The following is a 22,361-nucleotide window of genomic DNA, read 5'->3' as shown; positions in this document are numbered from 1 at the left end:
AAATATAACATATATATAATATAGCTATACTTTTTATAACTTACACATTTTATATTGCATTTATATGATACATTAAGGATGATATATAATTAATTATTCTTATAGAATACAATATTAGCAGATTATCAATTTTACTTAATACAATAAATTTTCTGTTATTTTTATTATATTATTTTGACATTAATTTTGATGCATTGAAATTTTTCATCTTTATGAAGAAAATTTCTCAATAGCATGGTCTATATAATCATATTTACATTACATTCATTCAATTTCTAAATTAGATTATATATACTTTTTTCTTTACAAATCAATAAAGAGAAATTTATATTTAAAATTTCTTTTGTCTTAAAAATTAGTAAATAGAAATGAGATAACTATGAATTTTATTTAACAACAGTTAAATAATATGAAAAGTTCGATAGCAAGAATGAAATAATTATTTTATTTTTATTATTTTTATATAGCAACAAAGATAATTAAATATATAAAAATTATACATGAAATAATTATAATACAAATATAATGATGTATGTCGTGCTGTATACTTATTTTACTAGTTATATATTTTTATTTTAATGAATATACACTCCTGCACTTCGAAAAAAATAAATTTAATATTTTTAATTGTCTTACTTTGAAATTTCTTTTATTAAATTACTGACATAGAAATGTAATGATTAAAAAATACTAAATATACATTCTTTATATATATGTTACCATTTAATTATTTGTCATGGATATATTATTATATAATTATTAAGACTTTCTATTTTACTTTATTTTGCATAATTATAAAAAAAAAAAGTACATAAAAAAAATGAAAAAATATTATACATGATGCATATGTGAAAAAACAGGTGTATAAAATAAAGCAAATATGAAGAAACATACATAAATAAATAAAAAGTTATGTAATTTTATATTATGTAATTATTATATTTGTGCAATTGTATTAATGGTATTTAATTAACATAAAGAATAATTAATTTTTTTTCAATTATGGCATTATAATGTAATATTTTGTTTTATTACTATAAAGATAAGCAAATATAAAAATATACAAAAATATGAAAACATTTAAAAATTATAAAAGTAAAACTATTAAAATTATAAATATAGTAGAATAAACTGTTTTTTAAGCAGCATTATTTATTCATTACATAAATATGAAATTATACGTAATTAAACAAAAGGATATTGTGCTAATGTAATTATTTTATATTTGTTTTATAATAATCTTGTAAAACATTATAAAAGCTTTGAAAACTATTATAATAAATAATGTACAACAATATTATAGAATATATAATAACTATTTTTTATGAATAGTAAAAAAAATATATGTATAAATATATATAATGGAATAATTTGTATATATGTAATGTAAAGCACAAAACAGAAATAATATATAACTTTATAAAATTTAATATTTGTAACGATAAAAATAATACATTTAAAAAATTAATTTATAAATCATTTATATATAATTTTTGAATGTTTTTATAAATTTAATGAATTAAAAATATAAAGATACCTCTATACATAATATATAACGCAAAATTGGATATACAATAATAACATATATGACAAATTATATATTATTTTTAAATGATATTTTATAATAAAATTGATAAGTTCATTCATTTATTATAATATAATATATAGTAAAACTATTTCATAAAATTATCGTATTATTTATAAATAATGTTTACTTGTAAAATTTTAAAATGCAAAATTATTTTGCTATTTATAATTTCTTTTTAAAATTAAAATTAACTATGTTAAAAAGTGATTTTTACTGATATATAAAATATATAAATAAAATAATATTGTTTTTTTTGTTGTTAATAATTATAAATTACCTTTTGCAATTATAACATTCATAAATTATTAATAAAATACTTAAAATATTTTTTAAAATTATAATCAAAAAAATAACTTAACATTTATAAGAAATTTAATTGCAAAATTTAAAATGTGTTTAAAATTTTATTTGAAAATCACACATTCAAGTTCCTTTTTAAAACTTTATAAATTACGAATAAAAATGAGTAAATTTTCTTAAAATTAAATAATGATTAAAAAATTGTTTTTTTAAAATACTTTTTTTGAGATATTTAATTATTAATCCAATTATTTTATTATTCTTAATTTAACATTTATTAATATATAAAGTATTCTCAAAATTATATAAAAAAAATATGCTCAAAAAATTTTTTAAAAAATTTTTGAAAATTTATTTTTAAAATTTTAATTTTGAGAAAAAAAAATAAACTAGTTACGCCCAGATTACCTGCGGGATCAAAAATCCCCAACGTTATATGTTTATTTCTATTATGTTTTTTTTTATGCCTATTTATGTAAATCAATAAAAATTTTTGTATTGCTAAAAATACTGTCAAAAGTTTGTTCACTATATACATACTACGCGAACATTTATGGATGTGCTTTATGTAGTATGCATATAATCATTAATAGTTAAAAACCAATTAATATATTTAAAAATAGCTATTCGCATGCATAATAGAAATATATTTCATATTGAGCACTTCCGAATTAGGTGCACATATATATTACGTATATATATATAATAATGTTTACTGCTGTATATAATACGATTGAAGTGTATCAACTGTATTATATAAAAATATTTAAGATAAAAATTTTTTTTTTATTACTAACTATAAATATTAGCTAATTTTTTTTTTTTAATAACCTATATATTTATACATTTTTTTTTTATTTTTATATATATTAATATATACATTTATGTTGCTTGATAACTATTTATTTAAATTATCTGTAATTTTGTTATATTACTAAACTTTTTTTTTTTTTTTCTAGCGTAACTTCCAGGACAAATATACGCTATTTATAATTTATACATATATGATATGGATGCTATATTTTAATAAAAAAACAAAAATAAACAATTATATAACATGTAGAAATTTTTTATTTTGAAATGTACCATTTTTTTTAGCTCCTGCTGAAAGTGCTATATGCATGATTTGGAGGCAGTGCATACATATATATCTGTATATACATACATTTACAAATTCCATAGCGCAAATAATACATAAATTCACTAATAAAATTATATACTTTTCATAAATATTGTACTTTTATGCTATTCTTTAATAGAAAAAATGTTATCGTATAAACTCAAATCTTTAACCATCACATCTCCTAAATAATATTAGTGCATAATTTGTTTTACTTGCATTAAAGACAAAAATTATCATTGTACATACCTTTATTTCATACATTGGTTATTGCGTTTTAAATGCTTCTATTTTATTATGTACACCTCGACGCCGTGATTATATTAAATTATATTATATATTATAATATAGTATATCAAAATTAGCCATTTTTCTTTAAAACACATTTGTATGTAGTACATACAAAAATACATTCACATATATGTATAAATATACAAATATATATGCACTTAAATATGTAACAAATATATCAAATCCTTTAAAATTAAATAAAAGAAAGTTCATCAAGACATATTTCAGATACGTATAATACTGTTATTTTTATTGTTGCAGAAAAATAAATAACGCTTACAATAATTTTATCATAGCTCTTTTATTAAAAATAATTTATATTTGTACTGTTCTTATATTATTATTAACATTTTTCAGTATTTAAAAAAAAAAAAAAAATTGTCAAAATTTTTTCCCACGTACATCATATTATGAGCATCTTAATAATTGCTCTTCAGGGGTATCACTCGAAAAATATATTCTTATTAATGTACACATACTTATTCATACGAAATTTCATCAATATATTCATACGCCATTAGATTCATGTATACATACGCTATTCCAGTCATGTATTCATACGCTATTCCAGTCATGTATTCATACGCCATTCCAGTCATGTATTCATACGCCATTCCAGTCATGTATTCATACGCCATTCCATTTATGCATTCATACGCTATTCCATCTTTAATTTACACGCTTATATATACACATATATCATACATAATTAAGGACCCTCATCGAAGGGGTATGTTCATTTGGCAATAAAGAAAAATGAACAAAAACAATAAAATCTTTCAAAAACATATAATTAAATGACTCTAAAGTAATGGATCTACAAAATAATCATTCTTCGCAAAAATAGTTAATATTTCCTTTCCTTTGTTTTCCTTCTTAATTATGAATTTATTCCTTTACTCGATTTTTTCTTTCTTCGCTCCTTTTTATCTGTATAATAATATAATGCTTCTCCGTATCTATTAAACACTGTAGTAATCAAATTACCTGACCTATCCCTTGTCCTTATTTCGTATGTTTCAGAATCTCCCCATGGTTCTGGTGTGTCTAGTCTGTAAAAAGAAACATATGAAAAATAATTTTGTAGCCTAACACAACAAATATTCAACATATACATGTTAACTATTATTCACTGGCCTTCCTCAATCTTTATATTAGCAAGAAAAAAAAAAAAACTTGCCTTAGCTCATTTTTTACCTTAAGATACGTCCGTTTAATTCACTGGAACTTCTATATAAAAAAAAAAAAAAAAAAAAAATTATTCATAAAAAGATGAACATACGATCTTTCACATATTTAATATGAAGATGCAAATTTTTTTTTTTTTTTTTTCCTTTATGAACATATCATTAAAACTTCATTAAGACATAAGCTGAAAACATATATATTCGTATTCATTGTATCGTTTTCATAAAAATAATATGCTTTCATTCTTATACTTATTTTGATTTAATGGAAAAGAATTGTCCTTTGCCCTTTCATTCTATAAATGTAAAACACAAACATATAATGTTGTTTTACTAAACTACACGAATAACACACGCTTCTTAGCACAGCACACTACTATAAATAAATTAGCACTAACCACATGCTCACATACAAATATACATATGAATACACAATCACATATATATGTACATATAAACATATGAAATTAATAAAATGAAAAAATCTGTCCTCCCGTTCATACTTACGTATACCACTACCCATATTAAAGAAAAAATAAAATATTTCATTGAACTCATTCTTCTAGATAACATTACTTGGACAGTGTGTCCAACACTTGTTAAATGGATATCAAAAAATGATATAAAATTCAATTTCTAAAATTATGAGATAAAATCAATTTTTTTTTTTTACTTGTTCATTTAATTAAAATACCTCAATTGATTTTTCACTTACATATGACTTTTCGTACATACACCAATATATAATTTTATATTTATAAAAAATGAATGCTCTAAAAATAATTTTTCTCTTATAATTTCCAAAAAATATTCATAGAATTAATTTATCCCAAATATAAATTTATAAGTAAATGTATTTAGTTTTTTTTTTTTTTTTTTTTTTTTTTTATTAATCTATTTCTCATTTTTTGGCACCAAATTGTTGCAAATGTACAACATTTATAAAATGGGGAAAATAAATAAAAAATTAAATGCGCAAATTTATTTATTATATTTAAATGTTTATTTCTGAAATCAAGAGCTCCTAAATTCACACACACTAATTTATATCTATGCAAGTGCAAAAGTTGTAAATATGTGTAAATGATACACACATTTTTTTCGATATACATAAAAATAATCTTTGTACTAAAAAAGCGAACACTAAAATATTTTGTTCGAAACTCGATAAAGAAAAACGCTCTTTCTAAATGCTTTCTCAAGTTATTATTTTCTCTTAATACATTTTTTCCAAATTTTCCATTTTTTTTCTTTTCCCTCTCCCACCTATTTCCTTGAATAGTACAATTATATTATTATAATTCATAAAAATCATCAGAAAAGCTCTTATTGTCCTTACTAATTAAAGCAATTATATGTTATTTAACCAAAAATAAATACTATGTAAATTACACATTTGTGCAAAATTAAAACATATTATATACCAAAATATTAGAAAAGTATACATTCTTATTCTTTGTAAAAAAAAAAAAAAAAAATTATAATGCACTTTTAAAAAAAAAAAAAAATTAGCCTATATCTAAAATGTTTTTTAACAACACTATTATTAATATAAATTACGCAATGATTACCTATTTCTTACGATCCACTTTGTCCAATTTTTTTTTTTTTTTTTAATATAATTTTCACCCACAACGAAAGAAAAAATTAAAAAGAATGAATTAAACCTATTTTTTTCTTTTTAAAAACTACCATTAGATAATTATTTTGACTTGCGAATTTTCGTTAATGTTCATTTAATGACAGTTCATTTTATTTATAAATTTTCCTTTTTTTTTTTTCATGTTGTTTCTTTTGCTTCTTACTTCTATGATCAACGAAAAATTACCACTCCACATTTTGTAACACACATACTGAATTCTTCAAGAAGATATATACTATATTTTACACTTATAAACAACATTTTTTAATTAATAAAAAATTTGTCAAAAAATAAATACGCAAAAATAATTCATTTTATATTTTACCCTCCTATAGCTAAAGTACTTAGGGAGCGAAAATTTTTAACAGAACTATAGTATTAAATCTTTTATCGCAATTTCCCATGATGCTATTACACATATTAAATAACTACAATAACATGTAAACAAAATATGCTAAAATTTGCAAAGTTAGTAAATGTCCTACAAATAATTTACATATTTTTTATGAAAAAAAAAGCAAAAGCGATATCTCTTGGTACATGCGTAAAAATAAATAATCTCAGCAACAAAACAACACTACTGTTAATACACACAATGTTGAACAAATTAACTAAAAAATCAAGCATTCAAATGTAAATATATAAATATACATATACCAACATAATATTTAGTTGATGAAAAATAGTTCTTTCCTTTTACACCTAAATTATAAAAAATTAAAAATTTATATTATAACTCCTATGTATGCAGTATACATACAAATGTAAACACAATTTTCCATGGAAAAAGAAGTTTTTTCAAAAGAAATAAATATTTTATACTGTGATACATGGATGTAAGGAAAGGTCTCTATATATCTACACATACGAATTGAAGTTTTAAACCACGGCGTAAACAGGGCGCTATGATTCATATGTACATATATACATACTAGTACACATATATATACATACAAGTACGCACATATATATGTACAAATACACAAGTGTAAATACTCAAACAAATTCACCTTTTTCTTACCTTTATTCTTCCCATACGAAGAATTTATTTCTTTTATATAGAATAAAAATAAAAGTTTACATTTTCCACAAATACGCATGATACATCCTTTTCAACACCAAAAAATGTGTATCTGCACACAAACATGTACACGTATTTTAATTTATTTATACATTTTTTATGTTCATTAATATTCTGTACAATTATCAAATAAATATGTTTTTATTTATTCCCTTTTTGTCGGAAAAATTGCGTCATTAACTACTTTTTTTGTTTTATTTATTTTTTTTCTTTTTCCTCATTTTCTAAAACCTCATAATATTACAAAATATTTTATTACATTTCTTTTTGAGAAAATTTTTTTTTTTTATAAAATATATACATTCTTTTATATGTTTATAAAAAAAAGTACACGTGCTTATATTTCATTTGTTTGTCTTATTTCTTTTTTTTTTTTTTAATTCATTTTATGTTTTAATTTTATAAAGGTTGCATGGAAGGTAGACAGAAAAAGGGGTTACTAAAGATATAACGTTCGTATGCTCAAATAACTGAAGTGCTCCAAAAAAATAAAAATCTATTAAAATTCCTATGTTACTGTTATATGTTGAAGAGTGAAAAAATATTTTTCCATTATTTCTATATGTTACTTTTTTTTAAAAAGAAGAAAAAAAATTCTTCAATAAAAATATTAAAATGTTAACAGTCCTATAGTTACTTTTGTTGTAGTATTTTATATATGTTTACGAATATTTAACTCAAAGGGGGAAAAAAAAAAAGTTCGAATAACATAAGCAGAAAGAAAAAAAATAACAATAACAACAATAATTCTTATCTACGTAACGAAATAAATGAAAAATTCTATATATTAAAATATAGTAATAAAGTAAAATAGTGAACACACTATGAAAAAAAGTACAGTAAAAGAAAAAAACTCAATTAAAATAAAAAAGACTCTTCTAAAATATATGATGTATGATCCTTGTACTGTTACATATATTAGGAATTCTTCTGTTTCTTCACATTATCATCATCTTATTCATTAATTAATTGTATTTAACATAAAGAAAAAAAAAAAAAAAAAAGCTTTCTTCCCATTTGTTACACATTTTTTTTTCTATTACTAACATGTTAAAGCTCTGAAGGAACCATCCACGCAACTTACTATGGCGCTACAAATGTCCGATATAAAATTGGACAAAGTATTCAAACACCCAACAATTGGATTCCTCATATTTTTAAAACACTAAATATATTATTTATTAAAAATTAAGTATAATATAATAAAATATATTATGATGAAATATAATAAAGTATAAAATAATACAATAAAATAAAACTTTTCTTATTTTATAAAATAAAAAAAAATTTTATCTTAAATACCTTAACTGTAAAATTACTGTATAAACAATATTTATTAACATAAAGTCATAATAACATGAAGAACCAATTTTATTTTATAGCAATTTAAGATAAACTACATTTAAGTTTTTATTTTATTTTTTTAAAGAAGAAATGTAAATATATGTATATTCATACATTCATATAGATATCAAACATTTACATTAAAAAATTGTTGTAATTAACGCTTATATATTAATTTTTTTTTTCTTTTTATACATGGGTCTTTTAAGTTCTAAAAAAAAAAAAAAAAAAAAAAAAAAAGCGGAAAAAAATAGCTATTATAACGAATAATACTAAATATTTATGAACTTATCAAAGCGTAAAATTTTTACATCTCTATATAATAACACAAAATAATACCTTCGAGCATCTCAGTCCTTTTTGGATGCTCAATATATTAATAAAAGAATATTTTGAATCACAAAAAAAAAAAAAGAAAAAACGCCCAAATATTTAAAAAAACAGTTTACCAAACAACGCCTTTTACATCATTTAAAATATTATAAAATAGTAAACAAAGTCAATAATTCTACCAAATATTATATGGGAATGTATTTATACCCATTATTTGAGCAAAAGTTTTTCCAAAAATAAAAAAGAAATCCTTCAAAACAAAAATGAACACATTTTAATTCATATTTTAGTACTATATGTAAATAGGATTCTTTGCAAAAACAACAAAAAAACAACACAAAACATAACAAAACAAAACAAAAAGGAGGGAATATTTAAAAATTAAACATTCCAGATAAAGTATCTTCATACATGTGCAACAGTTCTTCATGGTTGTTTTTTCGTACAACTGTTATTTTTACACCCACCAAATATATATATACTCATATATATACGTTTGGATGCCATAAAAAAAAAAAAAAAAAAAAGGAATCGTTTAAATTGTTAATCGCTAAAGTTTAGTTACTAAGCAGAAGCAGTAATGTAGATGGTAGCAGAAAAAACTTTTTCCAATTTTTCTCATGATTTCTATACATGTACATTCTTAAAATTCTTGTGTAACCTTTTAATTGCAATTTTTTTATAATTTGTTTATTTTGTCATTCCATTATACATTATTATAATATATATATATTTTTTTTTTTTTTTTCTACTGCGTTCTTGTTCGTCTGCTCATTTGATTGTTGTTTAAAGATCATTTTTTTCTCTTTTTTTTTTGAAAATGTTAAAGTAATTTACAAAAAAAAACAAAATAAACATTTATGAAGAAACATAAAAAAAGATACAAAAAAAGTACCATAAAAAGGAGCATAAAAAGAAGCAAAAAAAAAGGAGCAACGTATTTTCATTTTACCCATCACATTTATTTTAAACTTTCACAAACTATTATTTTGAGTGCTAAATATGTAATAATAAAATGTTTAAAAAAATACAAGTTGAAAAATTTTTTTTAGGAATAAATATATTTTTTCATTTCCCTTCTTTCTTTATAAATATAAAAAGTTCATTATAAAAATGATTAAGTTTTAAAGTATAATTTTATAGTTAAAAGCAAATATAACAAAAAAACGACAAAAAAATAAAAACCTAAATTATACAATTAATAAGAAATGATGCAAGTAATAACAGCTGATAAAATAGGCTTATTAAAATATATACAATGCAGGACAAAGAGTTCTGTTATTCAACAGGAACTCCACCCTCATTTGAGTAGAACAGTTAACAACATGACGTGGTCTGGAGGATATGGGTAATGAAAGTATATTATATAAATATGTAAATATAAATGTATGTATCTACCACTTATGCATGTATCTACCACTTATGCATGTATCTACCACTTATGCATGTATCTACCACTTATGCATGTATCTATAATTTATTTTTGTATCTACAACTTATGCTTATACCTACTACTTATGCATGTATCTACAACGGATGTTTGTATGTACAACTTATGTTTGTATGTACAACTTATGTTTGTATGTACAACTTATGTCTGAATGTACAACTTATGTTTGTATGTACAACTTATGTTTGTATGTATAACTTATACATGTACCTACTACTTACGCATGGATCCACTACTTATGCATGGATCCACTACTTATGCATGGATCTACTACTTATATATGTATCCACACACATATTTATGTATTTTTGTACGCATTTTACTCTCTTAAAACAAAGCATAGAACGAAAATGCAAACCAATTTTTATGCTCTTTTTCCATTATCCCTACATTTTGTTTTTTTTTTTCAACAGAGGATATGAAGAATCAGAAATAACTCTATGTAGAACGAATGGACTAGTTGAAAGCTTTGAATTTTATGAGAAAGAAGAAAGTCCCTATATTAGTGATACGTGCTCCTTATCATTTTTAAGCTGTAATAACTGTATTTATACAAGGATGCTGAACCATCATCATAGTATAATATATGATGATTTATTTAATAAAGACAAAGAAAAGTACAAAAATTACTCAAATATTATGCCTTTATATACGTGTGCCAAAATAATAAAAAATGGTATATATAAAGACTATCTATTAAATGATAGACTTTTAGTTACAGTAAGTAATAGCGGACATGTAAATGTGTTGAAATGGGGAAATGGCGATAAGTTTAAATATCTTTTAAATAATAAAGACGAAATAAAATACCAAAATGATAAGGACAAAAGAATTCAAGTTTACTTGAAAAATTATAAGAATGATATACTGGACAATATTCAATTTAAACAAATTGACGAAAAGGATAGTACAAATATAATTATTAGAAAAAATGAGTATGCAAATATTAACATTGAAGATATATGTAAAGAATATCATTATAATAATATGATATCAAAAGAAAACATAATACAATCTTATATTTTAAGTAATCCAGTTGATGCATCTTGTGTTAATGAATTATTAACAAATCGACTAGCTATCGGTGGTTATAAAAATTGCTTAAAGGTATTTGATTTATTTTCTGGTACTTATTTATGGAAATCTAGAAATTTAGGAATAAGTTTATTAAATATAAATTGTGAAACACTTATAAAATCTATAAATTTTCTCAATGATATAAATGTTAATGTATTAGCAGCTGCAACATATGATCAAAAAATTATACTTTATGATATGAGATGCCAAAATAAACCTGTTTATATTTATGATCATTATAAGACTAAAAATGTTAGCAAAAGTAAATTCAACTATTTTGATCATAATTATTCGGAGAGTGATCTTGTTTTCACATCCATATGTAATAACCCTCATATATATACAGAAGAACAGTATAACAGTACCATGGGTGTACACGTTACTACTAATGTTAACAAAAAAAATCAAGATGATAACACAATAGTAGCAAACGGACAAACTACAAATCTCATACAAGAAGAAACGAAAAACTCTTCAATAATAAATGAAGTACATAACGTAGAGCATTTCCCCAGTTCTGCGGAAGGACAGATATTCGCTAAATTTAACATACAGGAGTTACAGTCAAGGAACATGAAAATTTTTGACAACATTCGAAAAGGGAAAGAACCACTACCAAAAGAAGAACCAGCAGTAGGAACAGTAACAGCAGAAGCAGAGGTGAACGCACAGGTAGATACAACCTTACGAAATGCAAAAAGAAGAAAAACGGACACAACACTTTTAAACATTGACCCCAAGGAAAACCTTCCAAATCGACTTCTTACTCCCCTTCATATTAAAAAAGAAGAGAACTGTAAAAATTATCTAATAAAAAAATTTGCTTATAGAGACAGTCAGAATATGTTTGTTTCAGATAATTATGGCAATGTATACAAATTTGAAATTTTAACTGGAGATAAATTATTAAATTATATTTATATGAAAAAGTGCTCACATGAAAACGTTGCGTATGAAAAAGAGGGGGACTGGGAAAAAAAAAAGGATGATTATTTAATAAAAAATAAAGAACAATTATACAAATTTTACAAAGAATATCAAAAAAATAATAAAACTCACATGAGAAATGATTTACCTGTTATGTGGGCTAAAGATAATTTCGATCAATTTTTAATTACATTTATTAAAAAATTTAAAATTCATAATGGAGCCATATCGTCTTTAAGTTTACATAAGGGAAAAAACTTACTTTGCTCAGCAAGTTACGACAGATTTATAAGCATATTAAATATAGAAAAAGGAGAAATTATTAAACGGGTACATGTTGGGCATGTACTAACTAGCTGTTTGTTGCATTCGAAATTTATTCTTGAAAATGAACATCAAATGGAGCAAGAACAGCATACAGAAGCTGCTCCTTCGTTATATTTAACCGATTCCTCCATCGAGACGTGCGATTATTTAGGTGAATACAGAAGGGTGAACAATGGAAATTCCAAAATGGACACATCTGTTGGTAGCCAGTCGTCTAATGAGGAGGACGAGGAAGAATATGCGGCATATGACGATGAGGATGAAGAAGAAGAGGATGAGAAAAATGAAAATGAAGAAGAAGAGGATGAGGAAGAAGAGGATGAGGAAGAAGAGGATGAGGAAGAAGAGGATGAGGAAGAAGAGTATGAGGAAGAAGAGGATGAGGAAGAAGAGGATGAGGAAGAATAGGATGAGAATGAAGAGGATGATGAAGAATAGGATGAGAATGAAGCGGATAAAGAAATTAAGAAAGATGAAGATTCGGATGAAGAAGCTCAGGAAGAGGAAGACGAAATTGAAGATGAAGACGACAACGAGGATGAAAAAGATGTGGAAGGGAAAGAACAAAAGATTGTATTATACAACAAATGCGCAAACCGTAATTGTCAAAATTACGGATACAACCCACAAGTTCCAATTTTGTATAATATTACAAAAAATAATTTCCATATAAGTTATATATCGAAAAAGATTAATATATTAATTTTTTCATTTTTTGATTTTTTTTTTTTTATATCAGTAAAATCGTTCAATATGCGCAAAGTAAAATTTTTTTTTAAATTATATTTATATTAACATATACTGTACATTTATAGACATTTTGTTTGTTCTATACGTATAGCAATGCCCCTTTTACTTAATACTGAGCAGTATTCCTTTTGATTAAAATTTTCAATTTTTAGTCTTTTGCTATGTTCCATAATTTTTTTTTTTTTTTATCATTTTGCTTTGAAATTTGCTTGTTTTTAATTTTTGTTATGTGATATTTTTTTTAAAAGAAAAAATGAAAAAAAATTTCTACAATTGCACAATTCTATATTTTTATTGACACCCGAAACTTGAACATTATTACACAGGTTTTATCTGAAAAAAAAAAAAAAAAAACCCGAACGCTTACATGTACTTACGCGAGTTTTACTGTATTAAAAAGTGTGTAAGTGAAAATACTAGTATGTCGTGTACTAACATATATAATTATACAAGTATGTATGTATGTATGTATGTATGTATGTATGTATGTATGTATGTATGTATGTATGTATGTATGTATGTATGTATGTATGTATGTATGTATGTATGTATGTATGTATGTATGTATGTATGTATGTATGTATGTATGTATGTATGTATGTATGTATGTATGTATGTATGTATGTATGTATGTATGTATGTATGTATGTATGTATGTATGTATGTATGTATGTATGTATGTATGTATGTATGTATGTATGTATGTAGAAATATATTCACATGTACGTACAGACAGATAGCGCGAAAAACCCAGTTCATCGAATAAACGAATTACCCTAAAATGTAAACATATGAGGGAAAACAAAAAGCATTTTAGATCTTGCACTAGATAGTAAAAGACTCTTAATCCCTCTGGGTCACTGCATTGTTTTACGTCTGACAGTGAACCAATTTTTGACGTTGTAAAATAATACTCATTTCCATCTAAATATATTTCTAGTTCTTGTTTTCCAATTTTATCTGGTACAGGCCATAATTTATCACTTTCTTTACATATTTCTGATTCTTCAATTATACGCTTCAATTCGTTTAATACTGACTTGCTTACATAAGCTAAAAAATTGAAAGTAATAATAACTGGGATGAATGCATATCATTTGTAGGGGCACTCACACTTAAGTTCACGGGTATTTACGTATTTATGCATTTGGGTACTCATTTATTTAAGCATTTCTGTATTTATGTATGTTTATATAATAAGCACATGGGGGCGCGTGCTCAACCTGCCATACACATCTACATATATATCGGGGCTAACCTTCTTTTCTGATAATTTTATCATTCTTGTAATTTGAGTTATTCGCATATCTTAGTCTTCCCTTGGAATTAAATTCAAACTCAAGAAACTCATGCCCAAACTTTCCTTCATGTCCAACACTGAAAAATAGTTATACAAAAAGAGATCAGGTAAGGTTCACAATAAATAACGATATGATGAAGGGCAAAAAAAAAAAAAAAGAAAAGAAAAATATTATGGGTTTAATACTCAGAAATGTGTTATACTGTTTTTCTTTTTTTTTTTTTTTTACTAATATCTAAACGAAAATTTATTCTTTTTAGACATTTCCTTAATAACACAGTATTCACACAAATACAGCTACACTAAACATGTATCATGAATATAAAATTCTACATCCAGATTTTATAACTTCTTTATAATATATTATTTTCAATATTGTTTCAAATTTTACTTTTTTTATAGTTCATATATTTCTATTTAATATTTTGTTAATATATTATATAAAGCTAAATTTTAAAAAAAGAAAAAAGCAAAATGTACATGTATACTACAAAAATGTTGCTGTAAAAAATAATGGGATTCCTTAAAATAATAAAAAAAAAAAATTAAAACTAAAATTGAAATTGAATATAAAATTAAATATGAAGTTAAATATAAAGTTAAATATAAAATTAAATATAAAATTAAATATAAAGGTAAATATAAAATTAAATATAAAGGTAAATATAAAATTAAATATAAAGGTAAATATAAAATTAAATATAAAGGTAAATATAAAATTAAATATAAAGGTAAATATAAAATTATATATAAAGGTAAATATAAAATTATATATAAAGGTAAATATAAAATTATATATAAAGGTAAATATAAAATTAAATATAAACGTATGTATAAAAATAAAGTTGAAGTTGAATTAACGTTAAAATTAAAATTAAAATTAAAATAGTTACAAAATGGTAAAAAAATGAACACAAAATACTTCAACATAAGTTCCGTAGTATTTTATGTTACTTTTTGTAGGTAAAATTAAGTGTTGAAAAATATATAGAGAATTATCTTTTTTTTCATTTTTTTTTTAAAGGTAATATTTTATAAGATATTTTGTATTGGGGAAAAAATATTTATTTTCCTTTTTTGAAATATCATCAACTGTACATCTTAAAAGTTCATTTAATCTTTTTAAGCCCATTTTTACTACCAAGTCCATTTCTTCTTCAGTTTGTCCTTCCTCCACGCCCTTTTTTTGTACACCCTCCCTAAGTAAATATGATAACCCCATGTCCTTCATAACTTCTTCCTTAATGCAGTACGAACACAGAATAACATCAAATAAAAACTGTCGAACGAAAAAAAAAAAAACAAAAAAAGAATAACAAAAGTAAAAGTAATAATGAGAATACACTAATAATAATAATGATGAATAAATTGAACGAAAAAGGAATAGATACATTCCAACCGCATGATTCATTTGCATCAAAATATAAATATTAAAATAAAAAATAAATAAATAAATAAATAAATAAATGAAACAATATACAAAACAAATATATAATAAAAGTAATAATAATAATAATATAGTAACGCAAAATGTCACACAAAATGGGGATGGGGTGGATCAGCTTTGCACGTTTAAATTGGTATAAAAACGATATTTTGCGCACCCCCTCGTGAAATTAAGAGAAATGCAAAGAACAAAAATGTATGCAGAATAAACGTAAGCCTCATCACATTCTACAAAATGGCGTTAAAAATTCAATATGGACAAATGAACAAATTTTTCCAAGGAGCATATATAAACATATTAAAATATATGCAAACATCATTATATACATGCATGTAAGTTGTGAAAAATGTTCATGCACTGTAGTATGCCCACTTCATACAGTGCGCCAATGTACACCACAACAACAATGAAGTAAATATATGTGTGTAATACACAATACTCCTTGGTTATCTATTTTTTTTTTTTTTTTTTTTTTCTTACTGAAATGGAATAATAGCTTCGTAACGAAAAGGTACTCTCGGAAAAATGCCGAATTTTTTCAATTAGTAAATATATAAAATGGTGGAAAAATAAAAAAAAATTTAATTTATAAAAGTATTCATTTGGTAGATTTTTCATATTATTTGTAAACTTTACGTATAATATATTTCTGTTATATGACATTTTAAAAATGGAAATATTCATCAATTTTATTATTATTCTCGTTGGTAAGTCTAATAATTTTTTAAAACTAACAAGCTTCATATCACACTCAAATTTGTTTAATAACTCTTGGACGTATTTATGAGTATTCAAATTGTAACTACAATATGTGCATTTATAATTTTCAAATTTCTCATTAATAATGGATGTATAAAAAATTTCTTTATCAAATAGGAAATTAAAAAATCTTATGGGCTCTGAAAGGTACGGAAGTATACCTTCTAAGTTGCTTGCTTTGGGGGCAGTGCTTTTTCTGTAAGATTTACTTAAGAATTCTTTTAAAAATTGAGAATAAATGGAAACATCAACTTTTATGTCCATACTTGTGCTATAAAAAACGTTTACCCTTTGCTCAATTATTTGGGTCATTTTTGTATCTTCCTCTCTTACCTGTGCATCTTCTCCGATTACCTCAACATCTTCTTCGCTTACCTCTACATCTTCTTCGCTTACCTCTACATCTTCTTCGCTTACCTCTACATCTTCTTCGCTTACCTCTACATCTTCTTCGCTTACCTCTACATCTTCTTCGCTTACCTCTACATCTTCTTCGCTTACCTCTACATCTTCTTCGCTTACCTCTACATCTTCTTCGCTTACCTCTACATCTTCTTCGCTTATCTCTGCATCTACCTCGCTTAATTCGTTCACTTCTCTCATTTGGGAATCTAGTTTTGTTCGTTCCCCCCGATGAACCACTTTTCTCTTCTTAATTTTTTTTCTCTCCTTAATTTTTCGCCGCATGTCCAGAGCTCCCCTTTTCAAAGATTCATCCTGCCCTCTTATATATAAGGAGGGTAACAAATAGAAAGATGTGAAATAAAATAGAAAAACGATTTTAATTGTTATAAACAAAATATCACAAGGGTGTGTGCTATAAGGTAGAGCGACTTCATTTATTTCTATCTCCTTTATCATGGACAATAAATAATTAATGACAACACGTGCATTATTCACTTTTGTTGTATTTTCCAACACGAATGCGTTCATATTAGAAATAATGTATGCTATCTTCTTTAAAATTAAAATAATATTAGAATATTTCACTTCATTCGAACTTAGTATTGTGCCAGTATCACTACTATCGTCATTTAATGGCCTCAGTTCAACTAGCGAATAAACATCCCTTCGGAAAATCAAATATGTTTGGCATAAATTTAACTTTAGGAAAAAAATTAAAAAATCTTCCCTATATAAATATTCATTATTTATAATAAATCTACATTTTTTATGAAACACATCAAAAGTATAATCACTGTCTAGTGTTTCACTTGTGTAGCCCTCTACTTTTCCAAAAGGGGCTTGAACTATTTTTTGACGAAATATTCTGTAAAGTAAAACTATGGCCTCCTTTTTTTCTAAATAATAATAGTTCGATCTAATATCAGTATATTTTATAATTAAAAAATAAATAAAAAACAAAAATTTCTGACTAGTATTCTCGAATAAAAAATACAAATTTTTAATTATTTCAAAGGATAGCATATTGGTATTATTTTTACTTAAAAAATGATCAATTAGTAGTTCTTTTTTATTATATATACTTTCGTTCATCTCATTTCTAATGTCTAACTCTAACAATTTGTCTAGTCCGTTGTTATAATTATCGCAATTCCCAAAACATGTGCTCACTTTTTTTATTTTATGCTTTTCCATCTTTAAAAGGCAAAAAAAAAATAAAATGTTATTCTTAAAAAATTCATTATCATAATTGCAATACAAAAAAAAAATTAAATTATTAATAAAATCGTCAAACGTCTTTTTTGTAATTATATTAACACATTCGCCATTTTGCAAAAAGGCGATTATGTCTGTCATTTTTTTTTTTTCTTCCTCATCTTCGTTATGCTCCACCTCGTCCTTCTTTTTGTCCTCCTCCTCTACTTTCTCCTTTTCCTTTTTTTCCTTTCCATCCTTTTCTCCTTTTAATTCTTCCCCCCTCAGGGGCTTGTAAAACATTTCGAAAAAATTATTATTTATGAAAATGCTACAGTCTACGAGAAACAAAAACATAAAAGGCATGGTCAAAAACGAAAAGGATGATAATACATTCGTACGAATGTACGCCCCTCTCATACAGATCTTTGCATTTTCTTTAGATGCAGTTGTCTTTTCATTCAAATATGTTGTTTCTTCTCTGAAATATCCTACTGATGCACTGCTCTGGGCATTTATCTTTTGTGCAAGTATAATAATATAATAACATAAATAATCCATTTCAAATATACTCTTTTCGGAAAAATTTTTCAAATAACTTAAAACAAACCTGCAATAAGTGTTCACTTCATCTTTATAAGAGAACTTCTTAATCTTTTTCTCAATTAAATGAATAATCTTTTGTGTATACATAAATTTTTCTTTATTTTCAAAATTTTTCGAAAATTTATGTTCAACATGTACACTAAAATGAAGAAAATTATTTTTACTTTTTGTTTTCATATATATTCCGTAAAAATATGTCAATAAGTTGAAGTATTTCCTTGAGTATTTTGCGTAATTCTTATTTAAACTATTTTTACCCTTTTTCTTGTTCTCATTATAATCAGTAGTGCGCTTAAAATCATCCCTATCATTAGACCTAACTACTTTATTGCATGCAAAACTTTCAATATGTTTGATCATGTCAGTTTTTGCTATACCTTCATTACGCACATTTCCACTTTTGCCATTTTGCCGCTGCTGTATCTGTTCCCCTCTGTTCTGCTTCATTTGCTGCTCCTCAATTACAATTTTAAAAAAGTCATAGCTCGTGAAAATGTAGAAGTACACGCAGAAACAATAGTGAATCAAAGATTTGTAATCCGTGTATACCTTTTTCTTTACAAGTTCAATATACTTCACTTCTTTTAAACATAACGTAATAACCAAAAGGATGAAATAGTAAATTATATTTAGCACTTTCCAATTAGTTAAATTGAGTATATTATCATTAATCACTTCGATTGCCCTTTTTATAAATTTATTAATGAATATAATCATTTCCATTTTAATACTGATATTTTTTTTTTTTAACACAAAAATTATTGTCTTCAATATTTTCGTATATAAATGTACTAAATCTACATTTACAGAGTTATAAGTTACTTCGTCCATGAAATTGTACAAGCATTTAAACAATTTAGTGTATATATCCGCTTTTGTGTCCTCAGCTATGTTAACTCGTATGTCTTTCTTTATTAAAAAATGGTCATTACTGTTGTTCAGCATGTTTCTTCGAATAATTTTCTCATAATCATCTTCTAAGTCCTCATTATAATTGTTCTCACGATAATCATTTTGCTTCTCATCTCCCTCCTTCTCTATCTGCTCGTCATGATGATGTTTCATTTTTAGACAGTTCACACGTTCTTTGTCCACTTGGTCACTGTGGACAAAATTTTTCCTCTTCGTATCTACATTTTTATTTACGTACTTGTTATTAATAGCCTTAATAAATGCATTTCTCTTGTTTTCATTTTTCTTTATACCACTATTATGAGCTCTCTTATATTTAGCCTCATATTTAAATAGCAAAAAAATATATTTTACATTTTTTACTTGATGCTCGATAGGAAGCGAAATAAAACAGTCCAAAATGTTATTTAAAAATTCGTAAAAAAAATTTTGACAATAATCAATTTTTGTAAAAAAGAACTTATAACATAACTCAAGATTTAAAACTTTAAGAGAAACTTTATCTATTTTCAATGAATGAAATAAACAAGTTTTAATTTTACTAAAAAAAATATCATAATCAATACTACTATTTATTAAATAATAAAATATTTTCGATGAATAATTTCTTATATTTTCATCTTCACCCGTAATACCCATACCATATATTTCTAAAATTTTTTCAATATGATTAGCTATTATATTTTTATTCTTTTTAATTCCTTTAACTAATTTCCCATAATTTATTCGTCGTATTTTATTTGAAGCATGATCTGTTTTCATAAATATAGAAATGTCAAATTCATTTTCTTTATCTTTTTTACCTGGCCTATCCTTAATTTTGGTTCTTTTAATACACTTTTTGTAATCTATCTTAGTTTCCTTTAATTTTTCTTTCTTCTTCTTTTCACTTTTCAGTTTCAGCACCCCCATTTTGCCATTTCATTATTTTTAATTTTCTTCCCTTAAGTGTAAATGTAATCTGTTATCGTACGAGCCTCTGGAACCGTACATACATAAATATGTATCTGTGTGTTTATGTATCTATTTATATATGTATATACGTATGTATTTATGTGGGCGTTTACGTATGTATTTATGTACATATTTACGTATGTGCTGACAGATATATTACCACGAGTTCCACACTTTTTATCCTGCTATTATGCGTTTAATCGAAGCATAAGCTCCTCGAGCGATAGAGATATGGTTAAAAATGAAAATGAAAATAGAGGCTTTTCTCAATTAAAAATACATTTAATTAGAGTTACCCCTTTGAATAGTGTACTCTCTTTTTATGTTCATAAATATACAGATATGGATAGGTATCCTCTCACAGATATATAATATTTTCATATAATTGTGGTAGCTAACTGCGAAAAACAGCCGTATTCAAGTTTTACATTAAAATATAAATATATATGTATATATATACATAATATATTCAATGTATATCGCGCTTGGCTATTTTGCAGAAAAAAAAATTCAAAAATTCAAAATACTTATTTTAATTTGCTCTCCTAAAAATATATAGAAATATTTATAAAAAAACAAAAAGGTAAAAAAAGGAAAAAATGGTAAAAGGGAAAAAAAACAAATGAACATAAAACAAATTATTCAATCGAACATGCGTTTGTACTTACTGTTTCAACGATAACGTTGTAAAAATGAAGATCAAAAAAAAAAAAAAAAAAAAAAAAAAAATTTAGCACTTACATGTACATGCAATAATTTTTTTCCTAATCGGGTAACACATTTAAAAAAAAAAAAATAATAGTTAAAGCAAAATCAAATTAAATAATATAAAACAAAATGAAGAAACGTAACACGCCGAACAGTGAGACTCCTAAGCATTTTTGTATACGTTATATATGTATTATTTATAAATGCATTTTTGCACTTTACATATAATTTTACGAATGTACTTTTCTTTTTTTTTTTTCTCATTTTTTATACCTTGTATGTACAAATATGTAAATCGGAAACTTGGGAATCAAAACGAAGTAAACATGAAACTCGAAAAAAATACGCATATCAATTCCTCTCGAAAAATAATAAGGTTTGCTATAACTTAAAAAAAAAAAGAAAAAAGAAAAATATAATAAATAAATCAAGATAACAACATATATGTACTTATATACACGTATGCATGTTTACACATACGAACATACATGTACATATGTACTAATGTACACATATATACATATATATATACATATCCATATATAAGGAAGGTTTTTATTATAACACCCTACTCACAAAATTTATGGCAAAGAGATTGTTGTTTTTGTTCTACTGCAAAAGGATTTTATTTCTTATTTTGTAAATTATCGCTTCTTGCG

The 22,361-nt window shown here is 24.2% G+C and overlaps 4 protein-coding genes across 4 annotated transcripts; 1 reads left to right on the top strand and 3 right to left on the bottom strand.

Moving 5' to 3' along the window:
* Positions 1-4,179: 4,179 nt before the first annotated feature.
* On the bottom strand, positions 4,180-5,059 carry MKS88_001032 (uncharacterized protein; the record flags this gene model as incomplete). Its single annotated transcript, XM_067219687.1, has 4 exons — positions 4,180-4,351; positions 4,497-4,529; positions 4,739-4,782; positions 5,000-5,059. The coding sequence occupies 4 exons, from the start codon at positions 5,057-5,059 to the stop codon at positions 4,180-4,182; spliced, it is 309 nt and encodes a 102-aa protein (XP_067075398.1).
* A 5,038-nt stretch (positions 5,060-10,097) lies between these two features.
* Positions 10,098-13,075, top strand: MKS88_001031 (uncharacterized protein; the record flags this gene model as incomplete). Its single annotated transcript, XM_067219686.1, has 2 exons — positions 10,098-10,234; positions 10,750-13,075. The coding sequence occupies 2 exons, from the start codon at positions 10,098-10,100 to the stop codon at positions 13,073-13,075; spliced, it is 2,463 nt and encodes an 820-aa protein (XP_067075397.1).
* Positions 13,076-13,735: 660 nt separating this feature from the next.
* On the bottom strand, positions 13,736-14,981 carry MKS88_001030 (mago nashi protein-like protein; the record flags this gene model as incomplete). Its single annotated transcript, XM_067219685.1, has 4 exons — positions 13,736-13,750; positions 14,193-14,470; positions 14,676-14,794; positions 14,947-14,981. The coding sequence occupies 4 exons, from the start codon at positions 14,979-14,981 to the stop codon at positions 13,736-13,738; spliced, it is 447 nt and encodes a 148-aa protein (XP_067075396.1).
* A 754-nt stretch (positions 14,982-15,735) lies between these two features.
* On the bottom strand, positions 15,736-20,952 carry MKS88_001029 (uncharacterized protein; the record flags this gene model as incomplete). Its single annotated transcript, XM_067219684.1, has 2 exons — positions 15,736-15,996; positions 16,645-20,952. 2 exons carry the CDS (start codon positions 20,950-20,952, stop codon positions 15,736-15,738), a joined length of 4,569 nt encoding a protein of 1,522 aa, XP_067075395.1.
* Positions 20,953-22,361: the final 1,409 nt, after the last annotated feature.

Source organism: Plasmodium brasilianum, chromosome 3, assembly GCF_023973825.1.
Source record: "Plasmodium brasilianum strain Bolivian I chromosome 3, whole genome shotgun sequence".
NCBI lineage: Eukaryota > Apicomplexa > Aconoidasida > Haemosporida > Plasmodiidae > Plasmodium > Plasmodium brasilianum.
The sequence above is the reverse complement of the archived record's forward strand: the minus strand, read 5'-3'. Positions and strand labels throughout refer to the sequence as shown.